The following is a 20,437-nucleotide window of genomic DNA, read 5'->3' on the forward strand; positions in this document are numbered from 1 at the left end:
TTATTCCTCTTCAAGAAAAGACAAAAGTTTCACAGCAATGTTGAAATTTATTATTATGGCCAGAGATGGTTGTAGTAGCAACAAAAAAGTCAATATTTAATATAAAACATATTTACAACATGTTTGCATGGATGCACACATCTAAAAATAAAATGTTTAAGACATAAAACTTTTTTTTTTTGCGTTCCCTCGCAGTAAACTAGCAAACTAGTATATTGACATGGACCTTAACGGAGCCTCTGAATATTTAAATATTCTTCACTTTTTAGTGGAGAAACTGGTTGAAAATTAATTTATTATCTGTTTTTTTTCTCGTTTGTGTAATTCAGAGATTGGACTGCCCATGAAAACGGCCCTTTTTTAACCATTTAGACGACCAAACTAAATTACTTTATTACACTGTGAAAATAAAAATTGTCCAAATAGTTTGGATGTATTTTCTTCTCTGTGTTATGGAAAGTTTCTGTTTGACCTGTATCCTAGTGAAAAAGATTTAAAATTTAAAATAACTCAAAATAGATGTTAATATACGTTGAAAAACTTCATATTGTAGCAGAAAGACTCTGTATTCAAGATGCTGCGTGAATAAACTGGTATGTTGTTGCGAGGGAACGAAAAAACTTTGGTACAACAGCGTGTTGGGGCCATACTAAAAAATCTGAAAAATAAAAGAGAATGAAGTCATTAGATGTCATATGAGAATGAAGTTGAAATAAGTCATATTTTAAGAATTAAGTTAAAGATTTATGTGAATAAAATCACATTACGACAATATGAACAGGTAAGTTTAATATTTGGTTTGGATGTGATTAATTGCAGGGAATAATTGAGCCAAAAATAATCAGTAATGAAGAAATATTAATAAAGTAATATTACTTTGTCTACTTTGTAATATTACTTTATTACGAGAATAACAAATATTACAAGAATAAACTCGTACAAAAATAGTCTAAATATTATGACTTTATTCTCATTATTTAGACTTTACTCCTACATTTTTTACTATAGTTTTGCATTATTTCAAGTTCTTGTGGTAATATTACTTTATTCTCATAAAATTATGACTTTATTCTCGTAATATCCTTATTAACACAATAATACAACTTCTTGAAATATGAATATTCTCGTATTATTTTGATGTTATTCTTGTAAATTAAATTTTTTGTATGGCGCCAATATTCCGTGGTACATTTGCGAGCCAACACACACACAAAAAAAAAATCTCCCCATGTCCCTTAGGTGTTTCCGTACTAAAGCGCTGGCAACAACGTTTGTGTGTGTGCGGCCCTCCATACGGGACCTTTTGTCTGTCTTTGCGGGATCCCGGTTCACTCCTTGGGCGGATGGTTAGCGGCGTTCGCTCGCAGCACCGCGCCGGGACTCGGGTACGGCCGCTGCTGGAACAGCGGCCCGGCTGCGGTCGTGTCTGCGCCCGTCTTTGCTTCGTTGCGTTTGGGGAGGCCGCTTGACCAAGAGCCCCTGTGAAGATTAAAACATTAATTTTAATTAGCAGCTTGATTTCATGCGCTAATCCCACAGCTAAGAGAGGGATTATTGACTTTCCACATCAAAGCCTCGCAAATAGCGCTGGTTACAATAAATCAGCTCAAAGAAAGATGACGGAAGTTTCTGGAAACAGAATAATCTGCAGGTTTCAGCAAGTCAAATGTAATAACTTTTACTGACACCTTGAATGAAACTTAAAACTAAATATGGAGGATGGTAGCTGGAAAGCTACAGTGGCCTATTAAGTCAATTTAAACTAAAAACCTAACTTTACAATTATCAAAAATTTTCTGAAAAAAAAAAAAAAACTAATAAAAAAAACAACCAAATGAGATTTCTGAACTCTGAAGGTTGAAAATTTGCAAGAAAAAACATGGACAATTTTAGATTAATCTTGCATATTTTCTAGAATGTTTTTTAAATTAAACTCAGATTAATTTAAAAATTAATCTAAAAACCTTGGAAATTTCTAAGCTCCAAAAGTTAAAGATCTGTTAAAAAAAAATCACAGGATCTGAGATTATTTTTACATATTTCCTGGAAAAAACTTGGAAAAAGTCTCAAATTTCTGCCAAAAAACTCTGAGAAATGTTCTAGAGAAACCGTAGAAATTTTCTGAGCTCCAAATGTCGACAATTTGCAAGAAAAAAACCTCATATTTTCTAGAAAGAATTAAACCTTAACTAACCTCAGAAATATTCTAGGAAATACAAAAACATAAAAATTTCTGAGCTTGAAAAGTTGAAAATGTGTAAGAAAAAAAAAACTCAGAAATGTTTAGATTAATTTCACATATTTTCTAGGAAAAATATTTAAAAAAATTTAAATAAAAAAAGTGGATATTTTCTGAGCTCCAAAAGTCAAAGATTTCTGCCACATTTTTCACATTTTCTAGAAAAATCTTGAAAATTTTAGAGAATCAAAATCTAAAGTATTAAATTTAAGGTTAATATGTTTAATAAACATCTTAAGGTGTCTTTTGTTAATTTTATTTAATTTCTGTTTAGGATCAGTAAAGTAATTTTGAATTTGAATTCAAAGAGCCCGACTACATTATAATATTTATAATAATAAAAGTGATCAGTCCAGTTTTGCTGGGTTTTTTATTTTCCAGATTATCTTAAATGAGAATCTGCATAACATGGTACTATTTTTAAGCCAACAAAACTGTAATATTCTACATTTTCTTTTAAATTAATAACCTGGAGAGAGAAAACTATTTCAGGTAGGTTTAATCTTCCGAGCCAATAAAGCTAGCTCTTCAGGTCGTAGTTAATCAAGCAAAACGTATAAATCTGCAACAAAAACAGTCTAGAAATTGTGTGAAACTCCATATTTATGGATGCCATCAACAAAGCTACAACTGTCCAACCAAACACCACAACAATGAAAACTAAAAAATGCCCCTTTTCTTTCCCTGAGGCGTTTTGGTTGAGAGCAGATCAGCTGTGTCAACCTGTGGGCCGATGGGATCGATGTTGTGACGCCCAGCATGTGAAACCGGAGCGTCTGCAGCCGCCTGGCTCCCACGGGGCGACCCGTCACGTGACTCGCCGTCTGCTCTGCAGTGCCACCAGGAGTCGAGCAAAGTTTCAACCCAGCATGCATCATGTTACACTGCAGCTGCGACCCTCCACAGTTACAGTCAGTGTTGCACTAAAGACTTCCTGTTTGATTAACAGCAGTAATCTTAAAAATTATGAAAAATGCAGCCTAGTAAAAGTCAAAACCAGTTGAATTCAATCAAAAGTAAAAGGTAAATTCATCATTTACAAATAGAGCTGGGCGATATAAGCGTTTCATATCAGTCGATATCAATAATTATTGATAAGTTTGTATGTTTTAAGTATCTGGAATATTTCCAGACTGATGACTTGACCTTTACTCTTTTATCCACCGTTTTCACTCCAAGCCATTTATTATTTTTAAGCAGTTATGAGGTAAAATGGCGGAACCTTAAACTGCTGCTGTGCCAGTTACTCAGCAGCGCGTTGCTAGGTAACTAAAGAATGAATGAGTTGCTAGGTAACCAAAGAGTGAGCGAGTCAGTTGATTTCACCAGCCTTTCTTAGCTAGCTTTCTTCCTCTGCTTCCATTTCCCAGAATGCTGTGCGGTTCTGAATCAGAGTTCAGTGAATATTCTATATATTGAATATTCTATCAGCTTCATTATCTATTAATATTGATCACGTGTCTATCACAACATATATTGTTTTTGATTTATTGTCCATTCCTATTCATGTCTACACATTTCTGTAATTAGTTTTGGGCTGCAACTAAAAATTATTTTAGTAATCCATTCTATTGATTCTTCTGACAATTAATAAAGTAATCTGTTAAAAATATATATATATATTTTTTTATAAGTATAAAAAAATTCTTTTTTATAATATAAGTAATAAAATATTATTATTACTTATTTTTACTTTGCCACGCAGGGAGAAACAAAATTTCCTCCCCTCTGGGGAACAATAAGTATTATTATTGTAAATAACACCAAATTAAGCTCCTTATTTGTTATATCACCTTTTTAAATCTTATTGCCTTTACTTTGTTTTATCTGTATAATATACGATTAACTTCTGGTTTTCATTTAATGCTTTTATTTTATACAGTAGAAGGACAACTTCTACTGTATAAATTATAGGAGGGCAGCTTAAGACAAGTTGCAACTTTGTGAAAATGTATGTAACACGGTATGTTTATCTTGTAAATAAGATTATTTCTAATATGTATTTGTTGAAATTGTGAATTTGTTTTATTGTAGTCAAACACTAAGGTATAGTTTTTGAATTAGAGTTGATGTTTTCAGTGGTGATATTTTTATTTTTATTTTACACTGTAGATTTTTCATACAACCACTTAAGCTTTTATGTACAATATTAGAAATACAATAAAAATGCTAATACTTAAATTGTTTTAAAATAAGAAAATACATATTTTACTGTCTAAAATGCATAAATAATAAAATATATATCTGCAGTTAAAAGTTTTAACATCAACATGTGAAAAGCTCAGGCATTTCTGCTCGATTTAACATCAAATGGCTGATTTGGTGATTATTTTTTAATTGCCTGATTAATAATTGGATAATAAAAGATGCTTAATAGGAGATTTTTTAACAGTCTGAATCATACCAAGCTAAAAGTATTGTGAGAGACACCAAATTTATTAGTTTATTTATTTATTTTACTGTTTATGTGTACTATAGTTCACAGGTATCCCAACCAATTTGTTTGTTTATTATAATGAAGTTCATTCTTCATTGTAGTTTGTTCATTCCTTCAGAACTTGGTTTTGTGTTGGTCTCCTACCTCAATCTTTGATACTCACATTTCCTATATGTCATTGAATGTGACTTTACTTGCGTTCCTAGAACGTGCCTTTTTGCAAGGCAGTGCACTGTTGTTTCGTTCTGCTGAAGAGCGTGAGGCACCGAGCGTGACAGGCTGAGATTTTGTGTTAAAGTAAATAAAACCTTTTTTTATTCACAAACACAACTCCGGATGTCGTCTGTGCCTGATCCCAGCAACACTGTGCTTACTCGAGGAGTTCTGGGTAGAACATATTTGCAGACAAATAAGCTTTTTTTTTTTATCTTAAATGCTAAATGTTTGTATTTTTGTGCAGATTTTGCCTAATTGCTGCTGAGTGTGTTATTTCACAAAATTGTTTCTTTTTTAGTCTGTTTACTACAGTTAATGGTTGAATTATTTGATGATTATTTAAATGTTTAATTAATCAGGATTAATAATTCCAACCTGCATTAAGACATTTGCATAATGTTTCAATAATCAGGGAAATTCAAATGCATCCTGAGTATTTTAAACATTTTTTTTCTTAAAGCTGGATTCATTTATTTATTTAGAATATTTGAGCTCCTATATGTTGCTCACATTTCCTCCATCATAACGAACGTTTAAAGCGAAAAGGTTTGTCCTCATGTTTCCTGCTCATACAGTACCTTGGAGCATCAGAATAGGCACTCGGGTCCATTGGGTCCATCTCATCATCTTTTCTTCCTGTAGAACAAATGAAGTTCTCAACATTTGCTACTATTTAAAAAACTGAGGTAAAAAAACGAGACATTTCAGGATATTACCTCTTTTGCTTTTGCCGTACGGTGGCATGTCGTCTCTCCTCTGCTTCCTTCTGTCCCGTCCTTCGTCCCGGTCCCTGTCTCTCTCTCGGTCCCGTTCCCGGTCCCTTTCCCTGTCCCGGTCTCGTTCCCGATCTCGTTCCCGATCTCTGTCGCGATCCCGATCTCGTTCCTTCTCTGGCTTTTCAATCGGCCTCTCGGCTCTTTCATCTGTGACATCAGCTTAGAAAAAACAACATAAAACACGAGAATGTTTACAAAAATAATTCCTGAACAGTCAAAACCAAACTGCTCATATGTTATCATAAGGCAGGGGCGTCCAAACTGTTTGAACTGAGGGCCAAAATCACAAAGCTGAAATTATTCTGGGGCCAAAATGTATTTATTTTTCCGCATTATTGTGAATTCTCTCTCTTGTTTTAGATTCACCTTAATGTTTACAATTATTTAATGCTTTGAACTTTCTATTTTTTAAGTCTATGAAATGCTTTTAGTTTATCCCCAATAATAATAATAATAATAATAATAAAAAAGGTTAACTCAAGAAAAATTATTTGTGTCGTACTTAACATTTTTCCGTTTAAGAAGATACAAAAAGAAAATGTCATCCTAAAAAAACTACTGAAAGTGTTGGATGGACAAATTTGAGCCATTGTTGAATTGCAGTCAGGGGCCACACAAAATTAATCAAAGGACCACAAATGGCCCCTGGGCCGCACTTTGGACACCCATGGCTTAAAAGACAGTTTCAGTCCAAAGTTTGCAAACATAAATCACATTTATTTTGAGCTTTACATTATTTGTTAATTAGTTTTTATTGTTGACTTTTTCTAATCTACAGGTGTTAAAATTATACATTCAGGTGCTTTTTGTAGCAAGTATGTAAACTTCTGGCTATAACTGTAAAGATAACTAAAGAATAATAATTGAGGCTGCTTCATTGTACCCTTCATTTTCTTGGCAGGTTTTGTTATAACTGCAGTGGGGTCGTTTGGTGAAAGCCAGGCCACCATATCTGTCTCTACATTCCAGTAGTAAGGAAGACCGCTGTGGATTAAAAAGGAAAATAACTGATTTAAGTGATAATTAAATACTCCAACACAAATATGTAAGGTAATTTGGTATTTCTATAAACTCCCAAAGAGTTGAATTTAATTTATGAGTACATACCAGGACGGATCGAACACTTTGTACCAGTTTGGAGGAAGGTTCTCTAGTCTGGTGGATTCATAATCCACATTGTTGTCATCGTAATCTTCAGCGATAATCTCCTCATCTCCATCTGATGGAAATAATCAGAATATATTTGTTAGAAGAGACAAATTATAAGGCAACAAGGAAAATAAATAATTATGGCTAAAATTAAAAACCAGGTAAACCTTGATCTGTTGGTTTAACAATCCCTCTCTTGGCCAAGCGGGCCAGAAGTGCCGGAGGAAGAGGCATTCTGAAAAACAGGAATTAGGATTAGGATTCTGCTTTTAATATTGGTTAAATTTATTTCAGCTCTAAGTATTTAATATCCAAGTGTTTTTATGGGAATATGAGTCTTTCAGATCAAATTGATTAACAATTTTGATCATATTTCACATTTTATTGTGTCATGTAGCGCGGGGTGCTGGTCTTGGTCTTGACTTGGTCTCGGACCCTAAAAGTCTTGGTTTTGTCTCGGTCTCGATACACTCTGGTCTTGGTCTTGACTTGGTCTCGGACCCTAAAAGTCTTGGTTTTGTCTCGGTCTCGATACACTCTGGTCTTGATCTTGACTCGGTCTCGGGTTAGGTGGTCTTGACTATAACACTGGTTGGTTGTTTCACAAATCAAAAGAGATTAGATATTCAGCAAAGATTATTAGGAATGTTACTGGAAATATGCCCTAATATTTAAAAGCTTCCAATCTAAATCCTAAAGTTTTGATTCTGTATTTATGTTCAAACAAAAACACAATATATAAGTACAGGGTATAAAAACTAATCTGCTTTTACAGAGATTACAAAGTGAACTGAAAAGCTAACGTGTAAGTAATGAGACTTATTTCCTTTTTGATAAATGACGTTTATTGGAAAGATAAACGAACAGTATTAGCTCACATTTTCTGTTTCTAGGTTGTGACTGTACATCAGAATAAATCGTTTTAAACTTCTTTAGTATTTCAAAGTGAAAGAAACCACTAATGCAACATTTTAGACGTGCTACCTTTTGGATTATTTATTAAAAGACTAATAATTTTGATTTATTGTAAGCAAATCTCTAGCAAGAAGGAGAAAAGTGGATGGGCTGGAGGGAATAACGATGTAGCAACAGCTAAAAACACCAAGCAACAAAAGCACGCTGTCTTTATCCCAGCATACACGGAAAAATAAACACAAAAACCTTATAAGTAAGATAAATAATTAATAGTAATTTAATCCTTACCTGCATGAAAAGAATTTGCTAGTTACTCGTCGAGAGAACAGTTGATACCGCCGACTGTTAGGAAAAAATAAAAAAAGAAAGCCGCCGGCGGCGCACATCGATTACGTCACCGTGTCCGCTTGACGTCAACAAACATGGAGGAGTATGCCCGTGAGCCTTGGTAAGATTAGTTTATATATTTTTGTCCTTCGCTGTTTGCTAAGCATATGAGATGTGTGTTGTAGATTCGGTTTTAGCTTCATAAAGATTCTGTTGGACAAACTTTGTTTTTGTAATACGGATGTTATTCATGTTTGCTTCGATAACAAATAAACAGCTGTTGTCCAGCAGTAAGTTTTCTACACACTCAGTGCTTTTTATTGTAAAATTTAGCACTTTATCGGAAAGTCATGTTTCCCTCAAATTACAATTGAAGCGGTTTTATACCAATAAATCAGTAGCGTGTAGATAAAATTCAATGAAGTCATTGAGATTACAATCATTTCTCATTGATTTGGTGCATTTCTCCGAGCAAAATTAAAATGTTTCTTACTGTTGGTTCATCCGCCACTTGTAATTTGTGAACAACATAGTTGCAGTTTGCATCGGTTGCTTCTGTATTATCTGCTTTTTTTTTTTTTATTGCATTATAATTTGTTTATGTCTGTCTGACATAATGAACCTATGATCACTGAATCCAATGGATGTTTCTTATGTTTACTACAAATAAACATAAGAATAAAAATTAAAAAAATACATACTCAGTGTCATGTAACTGTAGATTTCAAATGGCTGTGCAAATAGTCTGTTGCTGTCGTGAGCATATTCAGGTAGTGTCGCCAAGATATTACTTTTTTTGCATTTGAAGGTTATCAACTCGGTTTTGCAATTTGTACATTTTGCAATTGTTTTAAGAAATGCGCTATCGCAACTGAGAAAACTTTAATAAAAAAAAACAACAAAACTAAATACACAGTTGCTATTTAAAAGGGTAAAACCCATACAGATATTGTGAATAAAATCTTATTTTTAACTGATTATTGTGACTGACTGTGACTGTAAATCAGAAGTTCAACATACAAGAGTAGACAGATATGGTTGTATAGCTGAGTGTCCGAAAAAGCGCTATAAAAATGTTATGTATTATTTCCGAGGTGGAATGACATCATCCACAAAAAACAGCTGCTGCTGGCCAACAATCAGGGAAGGAATACAAGGAAATTTCCAAACCATTTCAAATAGTTAATTTAAAAATAATATTTAAGTAGAAAATATTTAAAGACAGTTGCCATTCTTTTCAGGAGTTGACGTCCAAGTAAATTATCACGAAGCTCAAACTGAAAAGTTCAGAGGAACTATAAAAATGTAAATTAAAGGTCCATCTGGCACTTTACATGCCTCAGTTTTCAAAATAAATATCGAGATTTTAGTCTGGTAAGTTCTGCCTCCGTATTTCCGAGCTACTTTCAGAATCAGCTGTTTTACGGCGTCTTTTCACTTTAAATCCAAACAGGCTGCTGCTGGCCACGCCCCCAACTCAACGGTCACACTCGCACATGAAAATGGCTGAAAACACACGCGCACTTTTAAGGACGCACATCTTTAAAAAGCATTAAAATGCCGCAGGTGTTTTCTAAATGGTAAGTCAAAACCACAAAACTTGTCTTTTCCGAAAGCTATTGTACGGCGCATGCAGCGGTAAAGCCAGCTGCCCAAAAGTGCTGGCGCTCCGCTTGGGTTGCTAGGTAACGGGGCTGGGCTATGCTAGGGTTGCTAAGTAACGGCACAGTTCCCGTCAATCGGGAGGTGTTTGAAACGGAATTTAACAGATACCAAAAGACATGAACTTATCGCCATATTGTCAAAGTGTAGGTGGGTCTTTTAAGCGGTTGGGCTGTTTTTAGAAGCAGTTAAAATGCGCAAGACAGATATATTTGTAAGTGTTTTAGACCCATCAATGTCGACCATTACCTTCTCTGTATACCAAATATTCTGAAGTCAAATCTAAGACCGTTTGGACAAGCTTTTCCCAATCTAGATACGTCCCAAGAATCCCAAATACGTCAGCAATTACAACAGTGTGACGGTGTAAATGGCTCAATCACAGGCGGCTGTGCAGAAATAAATCTCTGGAAACCTAAATAAAGTCAGCAAAAGAAGGTGGAAGAAATCCTCCCCAACAACACGAGAGACATAAAGTAAACAGAAAACTAATCCTGAGAGTTATTGCTTCTAAATTGGGTCTCCACAAGCTATTTAATTAATTTTTCCCATGGCTGGATTGACAGTAATGAAAATGTGATTTTTTTTTTTTGGCAAGCTAGGAAACTGTTTGATAGCTGTGATTTAAAAACCATTTGATTTGCAATGCTACTAATGTCAACTGACACAGAGGATTTATCTCTGTAAATGTCCTTTATTAATTTCTGTGTGGCAGTGTTGTGAATGGTTACATTGAGCAGGATTGTAAATTTAAAGAGTAAAGTAGCTCAAATGTAAATGAAAGAACGACTCTGGACTGAAACTTGATGGAACCTAACATAAAACTGTAAAGACTCTATGAAAAACTATATTTATATTTTTAAAATAAATATGATTTTATTTTAAGTAGTACATAGGAATGCATGAATAGTAGATTTTTATGGTATTTTTTACACCTGATAGTCTGGTGGACTCAGTTTGGTTGGGAACAAAAATTGCAACATTTGTTACATTTTCAGGTGTTGCAGTTCAGGTTCACACTACACTGTGTCAAAAAAAAAAAAAACGTTGAAAAACCACTTTCCCTCCTCGCCTGTGGTGGTGCTGCATCAATAACCACTGAAGGAAACAACACAAAAACCTCGGAAGAAGACACTGAGCGTAACACTGAGCAGTCATAAAATGATAACAAAAATGGACTAGTGTCAGATTTTAGAGGTTGTGGGATTTCTATTTTGTTCTTGGTAATCGTCCATGACCCAGCTAGCATAATACTCACACGTTTTGTTTGGTTGTATTTACCCAGAATGCCCTGTGCTACAGTTTGCTTCCTGCTTTTGGAGCGGTCTCCAGTCTGGTTGGCGTTCATAAATGGATTCAAACCGTCCAGAGTTCACTTCTACTGAACCAAGACCTAGATTTTTAGGCGGACCAGATTTTACTTTTTTTGGTCCTCAGTAGTGTTTGATTATTCATTCGCAGCTCCCCAAACAAAATAGATTTTTTAATACAAATGAACTAGTTTGATTAAAGCGGACTAAACCCGGTTGCCTTCCTGCGCTATTTCACTCAAATCAAATCTCGCTTACAGCACAGTCTGCGCTTTCTCCCATTCACTTGGATTCCTCCGGTAGAATTTTAATCGGGCCAATCAGCGAACAGAATAAGAAATTGTGAACGATGTTGTCAATTTTCTGCGCCGTTTTAGAATTGCAGACTTCCTGTAGTTTTAGCAACGGAAGAAATGAACAAAACCATTCGGTTCATGTTAGCCAATTATTGAATTAACATTAACAGCCATTGTTCGGATTGGCACCTCTTTCTTTGCAGTACAGGACGGTTGTTTACAGTGTAGGTAATTTCTAGTAAGCTTCATAGCGTCAAATTGGCAAACGTTAGCGATTGAGTACAAAGCAATCTGGCAGGGCTAGTGTGAATGAAGACCTACGCTCTCCCAATTGTTTCTTTGATGGCATTTGGATGTTAATATCCCCTTGTTTGTTTTTGTCTTGTTCCCATTATGACCAGTATAATCCATGTTGATTTTGTTTCTACTCTCCTCCTGCAGCCCCTGGAGGATAGTGGATGACTGTGGAGGGGCTTTCACCATGGGTGCAATCGGTGGAGGCGTTTTCCAAGCAGTGAAGGGCTTTCGAAACGCTCCGGCTGTAAGTTTAAAAAAACAACTAAATATCGTGGTAGTTTTCTCTGTGACTCCTCATTCTACAGTGATCGTTGTAATATTTCAGGGTGTTGGACATAGGCTCAGAGGAAGTGTAAATGCAGTGAGAGTCAGAGCTCCTCAGATTGGAGGTAAGGGACAATTGTTTTGCTAATTTTCTGAACTGTTCAGCAGTTTTCTCTTTTCTTGGATTCATCATTTCCAGAGTTGGTTATTAACTTGCTACCTTTGCTCAATCACATTTACTGGAGTAACTGTTTTGGGGGGAAAAAAAACTTTTACACTGTACTTTTTACTTTTAACTTGAGCAATTTTATTATAAAGTATTTCTACTTGTAAGTGCGGCAAGCTCTCACTAGTCTAGCCCCTTAAAGCTCTTTCATACGCGACACGTTTCTTCTAAAAAAAAAAAGAGGTCTTGAATCCGACGGTCATCTTTAAGTCTTTACTGAATTTAAAAGAAAATAAAAATAACAAACAGATTCAAAACAAATAGAAAGTGACGGTCAAAAGACTGTGTTACTCTCAAGGTGCCAGACTTCTACAAAGAGCAAGTACTTTCGTCTTTCATAAACTAATTAGTCACTAACCAATCAAAAAGCACCATGTCATAAGCTCAAACACAATACAATTACAGACGCTTATCTTTTTCAAATAACAGAGTAAATACTTTAACTCACATGAACACAAAATAACATTTTGTATTAAGCTCCAAAAATGTATATATGGCTCCTACACTACTCTTACTTGAGTAAAATTTCTGGATTCGCTAACCAATAAGAGAAGAATAAACATGTTTGAACCAGAAATTCGCCAGACACACACCTGCAGTTTTTAGAATCCTTTGTTGACATTTCAAACAAAGAAAGGCTGTTTTCAAATTATTATTTGATCTAAATTAAGAGAAACGTGTTATTCAAACTAACTTTGCCCTTTGTGAAGATGTCATTGCCCCAATTGGGTGACGGTGGTAGGAGTTTGCTCTGCAGTCGGTGGGTTGTAGGTTCAAATCCCTGGAATCTGAGGGAACAAAGAGGACTTGTGGGGTTCCTCAAGTCTCCGCTCTCTGTCCTCTTTTATTTTATGTCTATATACTCCCCAAAACTCAGATTACAGAGTATTACGACTTTACTTACCACAAAACAAAGGTGTCGGGTTGGAACTAGTTACATTTACTTGAGTAACCTTTTGGAAAAAAAATTACTTTTAGGAGTATTTTTACAGGGCTGTACCTTTACTTGAGTAATTTTATTATGAAGCACTGCTACTCTTAATTAATATTTCTACCCACTGAATGAAGAACAAACATGTTTTAACCAAAAATGAGCCAGACACAGACACACACCTCGAGTTTTTGTTAAAGTTTTATCATTTTTTTTATTGAAAGAAAATAATTTGGAAAAATATTATTTTGCCTGATTTTATTAATTTTCATTACTTATATGAAGTATTGTCAATTTCGTCCTTAAAATACAAAAATTTGCACTTAACTTTATATTTTGGTCCATCTGACGATGTAATTTTTAAATATTAAATGATTGATAATTTGATCACTTACTCAGTACCTAAGTAGACTTTTTACCAAATACTTTTTACTTTTACTTGAGTAAAAATATATTGAAGTAGTGCTACTCTTACTTGAGTAAAATTTCTAGGTTCTCTGTCCGCCTCTTATCATTTCATTTCATCGTTCGAATTATTAGAACGCTTCAGACTTTTGTGGCTTAACTTTGTCTATTTTTACTTTTAGATGTATTTTTTTGCTTTCACGCAGGCTAGCTGATGCTAACTGGTTTGTGTTTCCAGGTAGCTTTGCTGTCTGGGGAGGCCTTTTCTCCACAATCGACTGTGGTTTAGTTCGCCTGAGAGGAAAGGAGGATCCGTGGAACTCCATCACAAGTGGCGCCCTGACCGGCGCCATCCTGGCAGCACGCAGTGAGAGAAAACTACGCAGCCATCGCCTCTCAATGGCCGCTGTAATACATGCCACTGAGTGGCTGCTGTGTTTTTCTTTAGGTGGTCCGCTAACGATGATGGGCTCTGCAATGATGGGGGGAATCCTGCTGGCGCTCATTGAGGGCTTTGGTATTCTCCTGACTAGATACACAGCACAGCAGTTTCAAAACCGTGAGTTGATTTAGGGAATTATCATCTTATGGTACTGAATGTCTAAAGGTGCCTTTTGTTAAACTTTCAAAGCTTTATAATCACCAGTGTGTGATTTAGGCTGTAGTACTTTTGACCTTCTGTAGAGTCCTAAATCCTTGAGCTAAAAAGGAAAAAACAAAATATTGATTAATCAAATTTTTTGTTTTGGAAGACTCTGGGTTTCCATGTCAGCTCACCAAACGGCGCCATCTTGTTTTGTTTGACAAGCGTTTTTTACAGCTTCTATTTATTTGGACTTTGAATTCAGGTCAATGAAATATAAGGCTCAGGCTAAGTTTTTAAAAAAGTAAAAACAAACAGAAATAATGTCAGTGGTACAAGACTAAAGTCTTATAATATTGAATTCAAAATAATAATTTTACATGAATAAAGTCGTAACATTTGGAGAATGAAGTAGTAGTTTAATGAGACAACACAAAAAATTGCAGAAAATATATTATCCAAATGTTTTTTATGTTAAATTTTTTTATATAGCACAATTCTCCTAATAGTACAACTTTATTCTGGTAAATAATTAACCTTCCAACTCTCAGAATGGATGATTGAAATTAAAGTAATTTTCTTTTTTTTTTAAAAGTGAGTGAAAAAATTGGAAATCGGACCTGATATGAAAAAATTTTAGATTAATTTTCAAGCCTTATTTATGGCCTGTTTCTGATCTAATTTATTGATTTAGATTCCATAATTTAACAAAACAGCCGCAAGACAATGTTCTAGAGACACTCGGGACGTTTGAATCTGCCATGTTTCGTTGTTTCTTCTTCTTCTGTTCTCCAGCTTTGCCGTTTACGGAAGACCCCAGTCAGCTCCCTCCGAAGGACGGAGAGCAGCAGCAGCAGAAAACTAAGGGATTGTTTCACTAGAGACCTTCTGCGGACACAGTGAGTCCCACCGCAGCGTATCGGAGCGACAGCACTGCTAAGAGGACTTTGAAAAGTAGATGCACTTTGATGAAACACCTCAGGGTCAAATGTTGTGATTTAGTGTTTAAGAATGAATTTTGACATGTAAGAATCCTTCAGATAAACATTTTGTTGTCTTCTTGAGAACGTTTTGTTTGTTTTGTGTCATTCCTGTAGTCTCTTCTCCGTATGGATTTATTTATGTGACATGTTTATGCTACAAATATTGCCTCTTTCTTGAATTACTGAGCGTTCTCCAGCTGATTTTAGTACTATCCAGTTTTTAGTACATTTACAGAGCTGACCTATGAATAAAAAACATTTTACAGATTATCTGGAAAAATAAAGTAGCAGCCTTTTTTTTCCATTCAAGCAAATACTGTGAAAGATGCACATTTTACATTTACAGCTTTCTGGCATTTCACCAGGAAGCTTGTTCAGTAATATTCAAACAAACTTTACAGGAAATTGTTTTGGAAAATGCCAGAACATTCTGCTGAGCGTTTTATTTCCGCAGCTCATGTTTCCAAAGGTCTGTGCTAAATCTGGAGCGAGCAGACAGTGAGCTGCTCACACTTTAAACCGGATCCGTTAACATTTACATTAACGAGCTGATGTTAATAGAGAAAAGTATTAATACCTTTTTTCTACATTTTGTTATGTTACAAACTTTAATGCGTGACTATTCTTTTTGAAAAGTAGCTCAAGTTCAGAGAGACTAAAACGATCAAACCAACACGTCTTTACAACGGCATTAGGGCCACGATAAGACAATATAAAAACTAAAATCACGAGAATAAAGTGATATTACAAGAACAATGTCGGTATTACGCAAATAAAGTCTCATAGTATTATTTTATTATTTTACTTTATTCTCATATTATTTTTACTTTATCCTCATAATATTTTTTAATTATTCTCAGAATGTTTTTAATCTATTCTTGCAATATTGTGACTTTATTCTCATAATTTTATTTTTTCATTTTAAATTTTTCCTCACTATGGCCCTGGTACTCTGTCGTACCTCTTAGATTTTTTTTTACGTACAAAGAAAATTTAAAGCCATTTATCCTTTTCCTTCTGCTTCACATATATCCACTGTTATATGTTTGGCTATTGCTTAAAAACCTAATAAAATACATCAACAATTAGGTTTGTAACAAAACAAAACAGTAAAAAAGTTAAAGGGTATAAATACTTTAACAAGACGCTGCATGTGAAGGATTTAAAACAAATCAAGTAATCATCTTTCTGAACTGATTTAAGCACCAAATTCAGTGTTTTGTGATTTCGCGCCTTGTTTGTTCAGCAGGTTTTATTATAAATTATTACTTATTGTTTTATTATGTTTTATTATTATTGATCTGACTCTTGTTTCCTGTACACCAATGTCAGCGATCAATGCTAATGATTGTCTGTGTTAAAATTATGCCAGCATCATTTCACTCTGCGCAGTGAAACATCGTGTTGCAATAAGGAAAAATCAATGTTGATGTTTCTTAAAGCAGGTTAGTTAATCCGCCGTTTTATCCGTCAACCAACCCAGTGATTTTATCTAACAAGGACCAAAACAATGAAATGTTTCACATGTAAACTCTGTATAGAAAAATTAAAAGTTTATTTTATCAGAATATATTTATTGTGTAAAAATTTAATAAAGACTTGAGATGTTAAAGGATTTATTTGTTGTTTTACTTTTTGGAGTGGATAATAAAAGCGATCAAGTTCTGAAGTTACTTAAAAATAACTCTTCTTTCCTGTGCTGTTATTATTTATTAAACTGATTTGAAACCAAAATGTGAAAACTTAATGAGTTTAGTACATCTGTGCAACTTGTACACTGCAAAAAGAAAATCTCACCAAATATTTAGATCAAGTTTCTAGTGCAAATATTTTAGTGAACTTGAAATAAGAAAAAACTAACTTACAAGTAGCTTTTCAGCAAAAATATAGGAGTTAGGTAAAGGTAAATAATTCTTAATATTCATTTAAAATGTACTAGTTCCACCGGCAGATTATTTTGTAGCATGGGAAAATTAATTTTATAAGTGAAATAAAATGCCAGCCAAACTAGGACTTTAAAATAAATATTAAGAATTATTTACGTTTAATAAGCTCCTATATCTTACTGGTAAGTTGCTTGTAAGTTATTTTTCTCTTATTTTAAGAGTACTAAGATACTTCCACCAGAAATAGATAAAAAATACTTGGTAAAATTTTATGTTTTTGCAATGTACTGGTTTCATCCAGACGCTGATAATCATGAATACAGGAGAGTTTTAACATGAAGCCAAAAAGCAAAAGAATCCATGGAGAAACTATTATTGCTGCTAGTCAATCTGGAAATTGTTACAAATTGATTTACAATCAGAAATCCTGCAGTGGAAAAGTTACAAATCTAAAATAATGAGGCGTCCACAGCTCCGAACCCGACTAAAAACCTGCTGGATTTTCCACCAAATGTTTATTTCTGAACTCTTCCTGAGTTAAAACATCAGTATTGTTGTTTCTAAATTAATATTAACTCGTTTTCTTTGCTTTATTTGAGTTCTGAAAGCCCTGCATCTTTGTCATCATTTTGAAAATTTCTCATTTCCTGAAATAAAAACTACATTTTTGCTTTGAATTTCAGAGACATGTCAGTAGTTCATAGAATAAAAGAGCAAAGTTTATTTTGCTCAAATGTAGACCTATAAAAAGTCAAATCAGAGAAACTGGCCACTTAAATTTCTTTCCTTTCCTTTCCTCAAGCTTTAATGTGTTTCTTTGAATCCTTTGTGACAGAAATCCATGGAGCTCAGCTGTGTTGAAATCACAGACATGTTTGATCGCTTTGGGCAACCTAACAAAAACAACACATGAAAAAAAGACTTAGTAGGATTTATTCTGGAGATATGAAACTATCTGCAGGGAAACGTTGGCCTCAGGCAATGCCCAACTCACCTGGAGCGACGGCTATCCTCACTGCCGGGAAATTGCTCAAAGGAAAGGGCTGAAGCAGAACAAGTGTGTACAAAGTTAAAAAGAAAAACTGGATTTATGTAAGGGAAACGTTTTTAATGAATAGATCTTAAACATAAGTCCTGGTGGAGACAAACAAACCGGTTCTTTGCTATTTCTATGACTGATATGGTTGTGAATTTCAGCTAAAACTGAGCAGTAAGTACCGGAGCAACGTTTTAGAAACATTTACGTTTAGGAGTATTTTTGTTATGCTGTACTCTTTACTTTTGAAGTGTTGCTACTTTTACTTGAGTAAAATTTCACTGAATGAAGAACAAACTGTCATGAAGTGCGGGTGGTGAGAGTGGTGAGGCAGAGGACCCAGGTATGATGAAAAATGATTTAATGAGAAAAACAGGCAAACTACGAACAGCAGGCACAAGGAAACACTGACGACGAAGAAGCTAACATTGACGAACAATTGACGAGGACCCGACGAGGAACAAGGAACACAGGTGGAGTTAAATACACGGGAGGGTAATCACAGAACGAGACACACCTGGGAACAATCAAGGGGAGGACAGGACAACGAAGAGACTCAAGGACACAAAACACTCTAAATGAACACAGAAAACACAGATCCTGACAGTACCCCCCCCCCCCTCAAGGGCGGCTACCAGACGCCCACAAAACAAAAACACAACAAGGGTGGGTGGAGGGGCGCCGGACGGCGGGCCAGAGTCCAAAATAACACAAAACAACCCACCGTTGTGGGCGGAAAAACAGGAAGGGCCAAAAGTCCAAAAACAACAAAAAACTACCCACAGGGTGGGCGGAGGCAAAGGAGGCGGGAACCACGGAGGTGGTCTGGCGGCCATCCGCGGCGCTGGAGGCGGGAACCACGGAGGCGGTCCGGCGGCCGTCCGCGGCGCTGGAGGCGTGAACCACGGAGGCGGTCCGGCGGCCGTCCGCGGCGCTGGAGGCGGGAACCACGGAGGCGGGACCCCAGGAGGCGGTCCAGCGGCCGTCCGCGGCCCTGGAGGTGATGATGAGCCCCGGGGGCCGCCCACAGACGGCGACGACGAGCCCCCCGAGGCAGGGTCTCTGGTGGAGAACATGGGGTCTCGGTCGGAGCACAGGGGGTCTCGGTCGGAGCACAGGGGGTCTCGGTCGGAGCACAGGGGGTCTCGGTCTCGGTCTCGGACGGAACACTGGGGGTCTCGGTCTCGGACGGAACACTGGGGGTCTCGGTCTCGGGTGGAACACTGGGGGTCCCTGGAGGAACACAGGGAGTCGGGGTCTCAGGAGGAACACAGAGGGTCTGGTCTCAGGAGGAACACAGAGGGTCAGGGTCTCAGGAGGAACGCAGAGGGTCAGGGTCGGAATGCAGGGAGTCTCTGGAGGAACACAGAGAGTCGGGGTCTCAGGAGGAACACAGAGGGTCAGGGTCGGAACGCAGGGAGTCTCGGAAGGAACGCTGGGGGTCTGGGTCTCGAAAGGAACACTGGGGGTCTCGGAAGGAACACTGGGAGTCTCGGAGGGTGCGCCGGCTGGAACGCCGGCTGATTCGGCCTCGGGTGCGCTGCGGGGGCGAGCCGGAGCGGAGCCTCGGGGCCGGCTGCGGGGGCGAGCCGGAGCGGAGCCCGGGAACCGGCTGCGGGGGCGAGCCGGAGCGGAGCCCGGGAACCGGCTGCGGGGGCGAGCCGGAGCGGAGCCCGGGAACCGGCTGCGGGGGCGAGCCGGAGCGGAGCCCGGGAACCGGCTGCGGGGGCGAGCCGGAGCGGAGCCCGGGAACCGGCTGCGGGGGCGAGCCGCAGCGAAGCCTTGGAAACGGCTGCGGGGGCGAGCCGCAGCGAAGCCTTGGAAACGGCTGCGGGGGCGAGCCGCAGCGAAGCCTTGGAAACGGCTGCGGGGGTGACAGCTCCGGAAGGCGACGAGGGGTCGGGTCCACCGGCGGCTCACGTCGCTGTCTCCGGGCTGACAGCGGAGGTGACGGATCCGGAAGGCGACGAGGGGCCGGGTCCACCGGCGGCTCACGTCGCTGTCTCCGGGCTGACCGTGGAGGTGGCGGCTCCGGAAAGCGACGAGGGGCCGGGTCTGCCGGCGGCTCACGTCGCTGTCTCCGGGCAGACAGTGGAGGTGGCGGCTCCGGAAAGCGACGAGGGGCCGGCTCCACCGGCGGCTCAGGTCGCTGGCTTCCCGGACGGAGGTATCGACGGGGGCCATATCCGGGGGGTGCTAACACCAGCCTTGTTCCCCGGAAAAGCTCCCGCTGCAGGTCGGCGAGAGCCTCCGCCAGCTCCCTGTCCTCCCTGCCGGACCTCCGCCACGGGCCGCTCTGCCCTTTAGGCGGTAACCTCACTCCAGCTGGGTCCATCATAGCAGCCTCACCTTTCGGTCTGGTCGGGTCCTTCTGTCATGAAGTGCGGGTGGTGAGAGTGGTGAGGCAGAGGCAGCGGACCCAGGTATGATGAAAAATGATGATTTAATGAGAAAAACAGGCAAACTACGAACAGCAGGCACAAGGAAACACTGACGACG

General features: G+C 37.8%; 2 protein-coding genes across 4 annotated transcripts; one reads left to right on the forward strand and one right to left on the reverse strand.

Moving 5' to 3' along the window:
• Nucleotides 1-26: 26 nt before the first annotated feature.
• Nucleotides 27-8,129, reverse strand: pqbp1 (polyglutamine binding protein 1). The gene is made up of 7 exons (XM_005810678.2): nucleotides 8,021-8,129; nucleotides 6,985-7,052; nucleotides 6,776-6,887; nucleotides 6,552-6,652; nucleotides 5,609-5,827; nucleotides 5,471-5,528; nucleotides 27-1,479 (listed from the first exon to the last, which is right to left on the reverse strand). The coding sequence occupies exons 1-7, from the start codon at nucleotides 8,116-8,118 to the stop codon at nucleotides 1,329-1,331; spliced, it is 807 nt and encodes a 268-aa protein (XP_005810735.2). The 5' UTR covers nucleotides 8,119-8,129; the 3' UTR covers nucleotides 27-1,328.
• On the forward strand, nucleotides 8,111-15,879 carry timm17b (translocase of inner mitochondrial membrane 17B). 3 transcript variants are annotated; one of them, XM_023337330.1, is made up of 7 exons: nucleotides 8,160-8,180; nucleotides 9,513-9,639; nucleotides 11,769-11,868; nucleotides 11,950-12,013; nucleotides 13,689-13,817; nucleotides 13,899-14,009; nucleotides 14,829-15,066. In XM_023337330.1, exons 2-7 carry the CDS (start codon nucleotides 9,617-9,619, stop codon nucleotides 14,912-14,914), a joined length of 513 nt encoding a protein of 170 aa, XP_023193098.1. In that variant the 5' UTR covers nucleotides 8,160-8,180; nucleotides 9,513-9,616; the 3' UTR covers nucleotides 14,915-15,066. The 3 variants fall into 3 exon arrangements, with proteins under 3 accessions (XP_005810734.1, XP_023193087.1, XP_023193098.1); XM_005810677.3 differs by lacking the exon at nucleotides 9,513-9,639 and having other exon boundaries at nucleotides 8,111-8,180; XM_023337319.1 differs by lacking the exon at nucleotides 9,513-9,639 and having other exon boundaries at nucleotides 8,135-8,180; nucleotides 11,769-12,013; nucleotides 14,829-15,879.
• The last annotated feature ends 4,558 nt before the right edge of the window (nucleotides 15,880-20,437 follow it).

This window comes from Xiphophorus maculatus, chromosome 1 (assembly GCF_002775205.1).
Source record: "Xiphophorus maculatus strain JP 163 A chromosome 1, X_maculatus-5.0-male, whole genome shotgun sequence".
Classification (NCBI taxonomy): domain Eukaryota; kingdom Metazoa; phylum Chordata; class Actinopteri; order Cyprinodontiformes; family Poeciliidae; genus Xiphophorus; species Xiphophorus maculatus.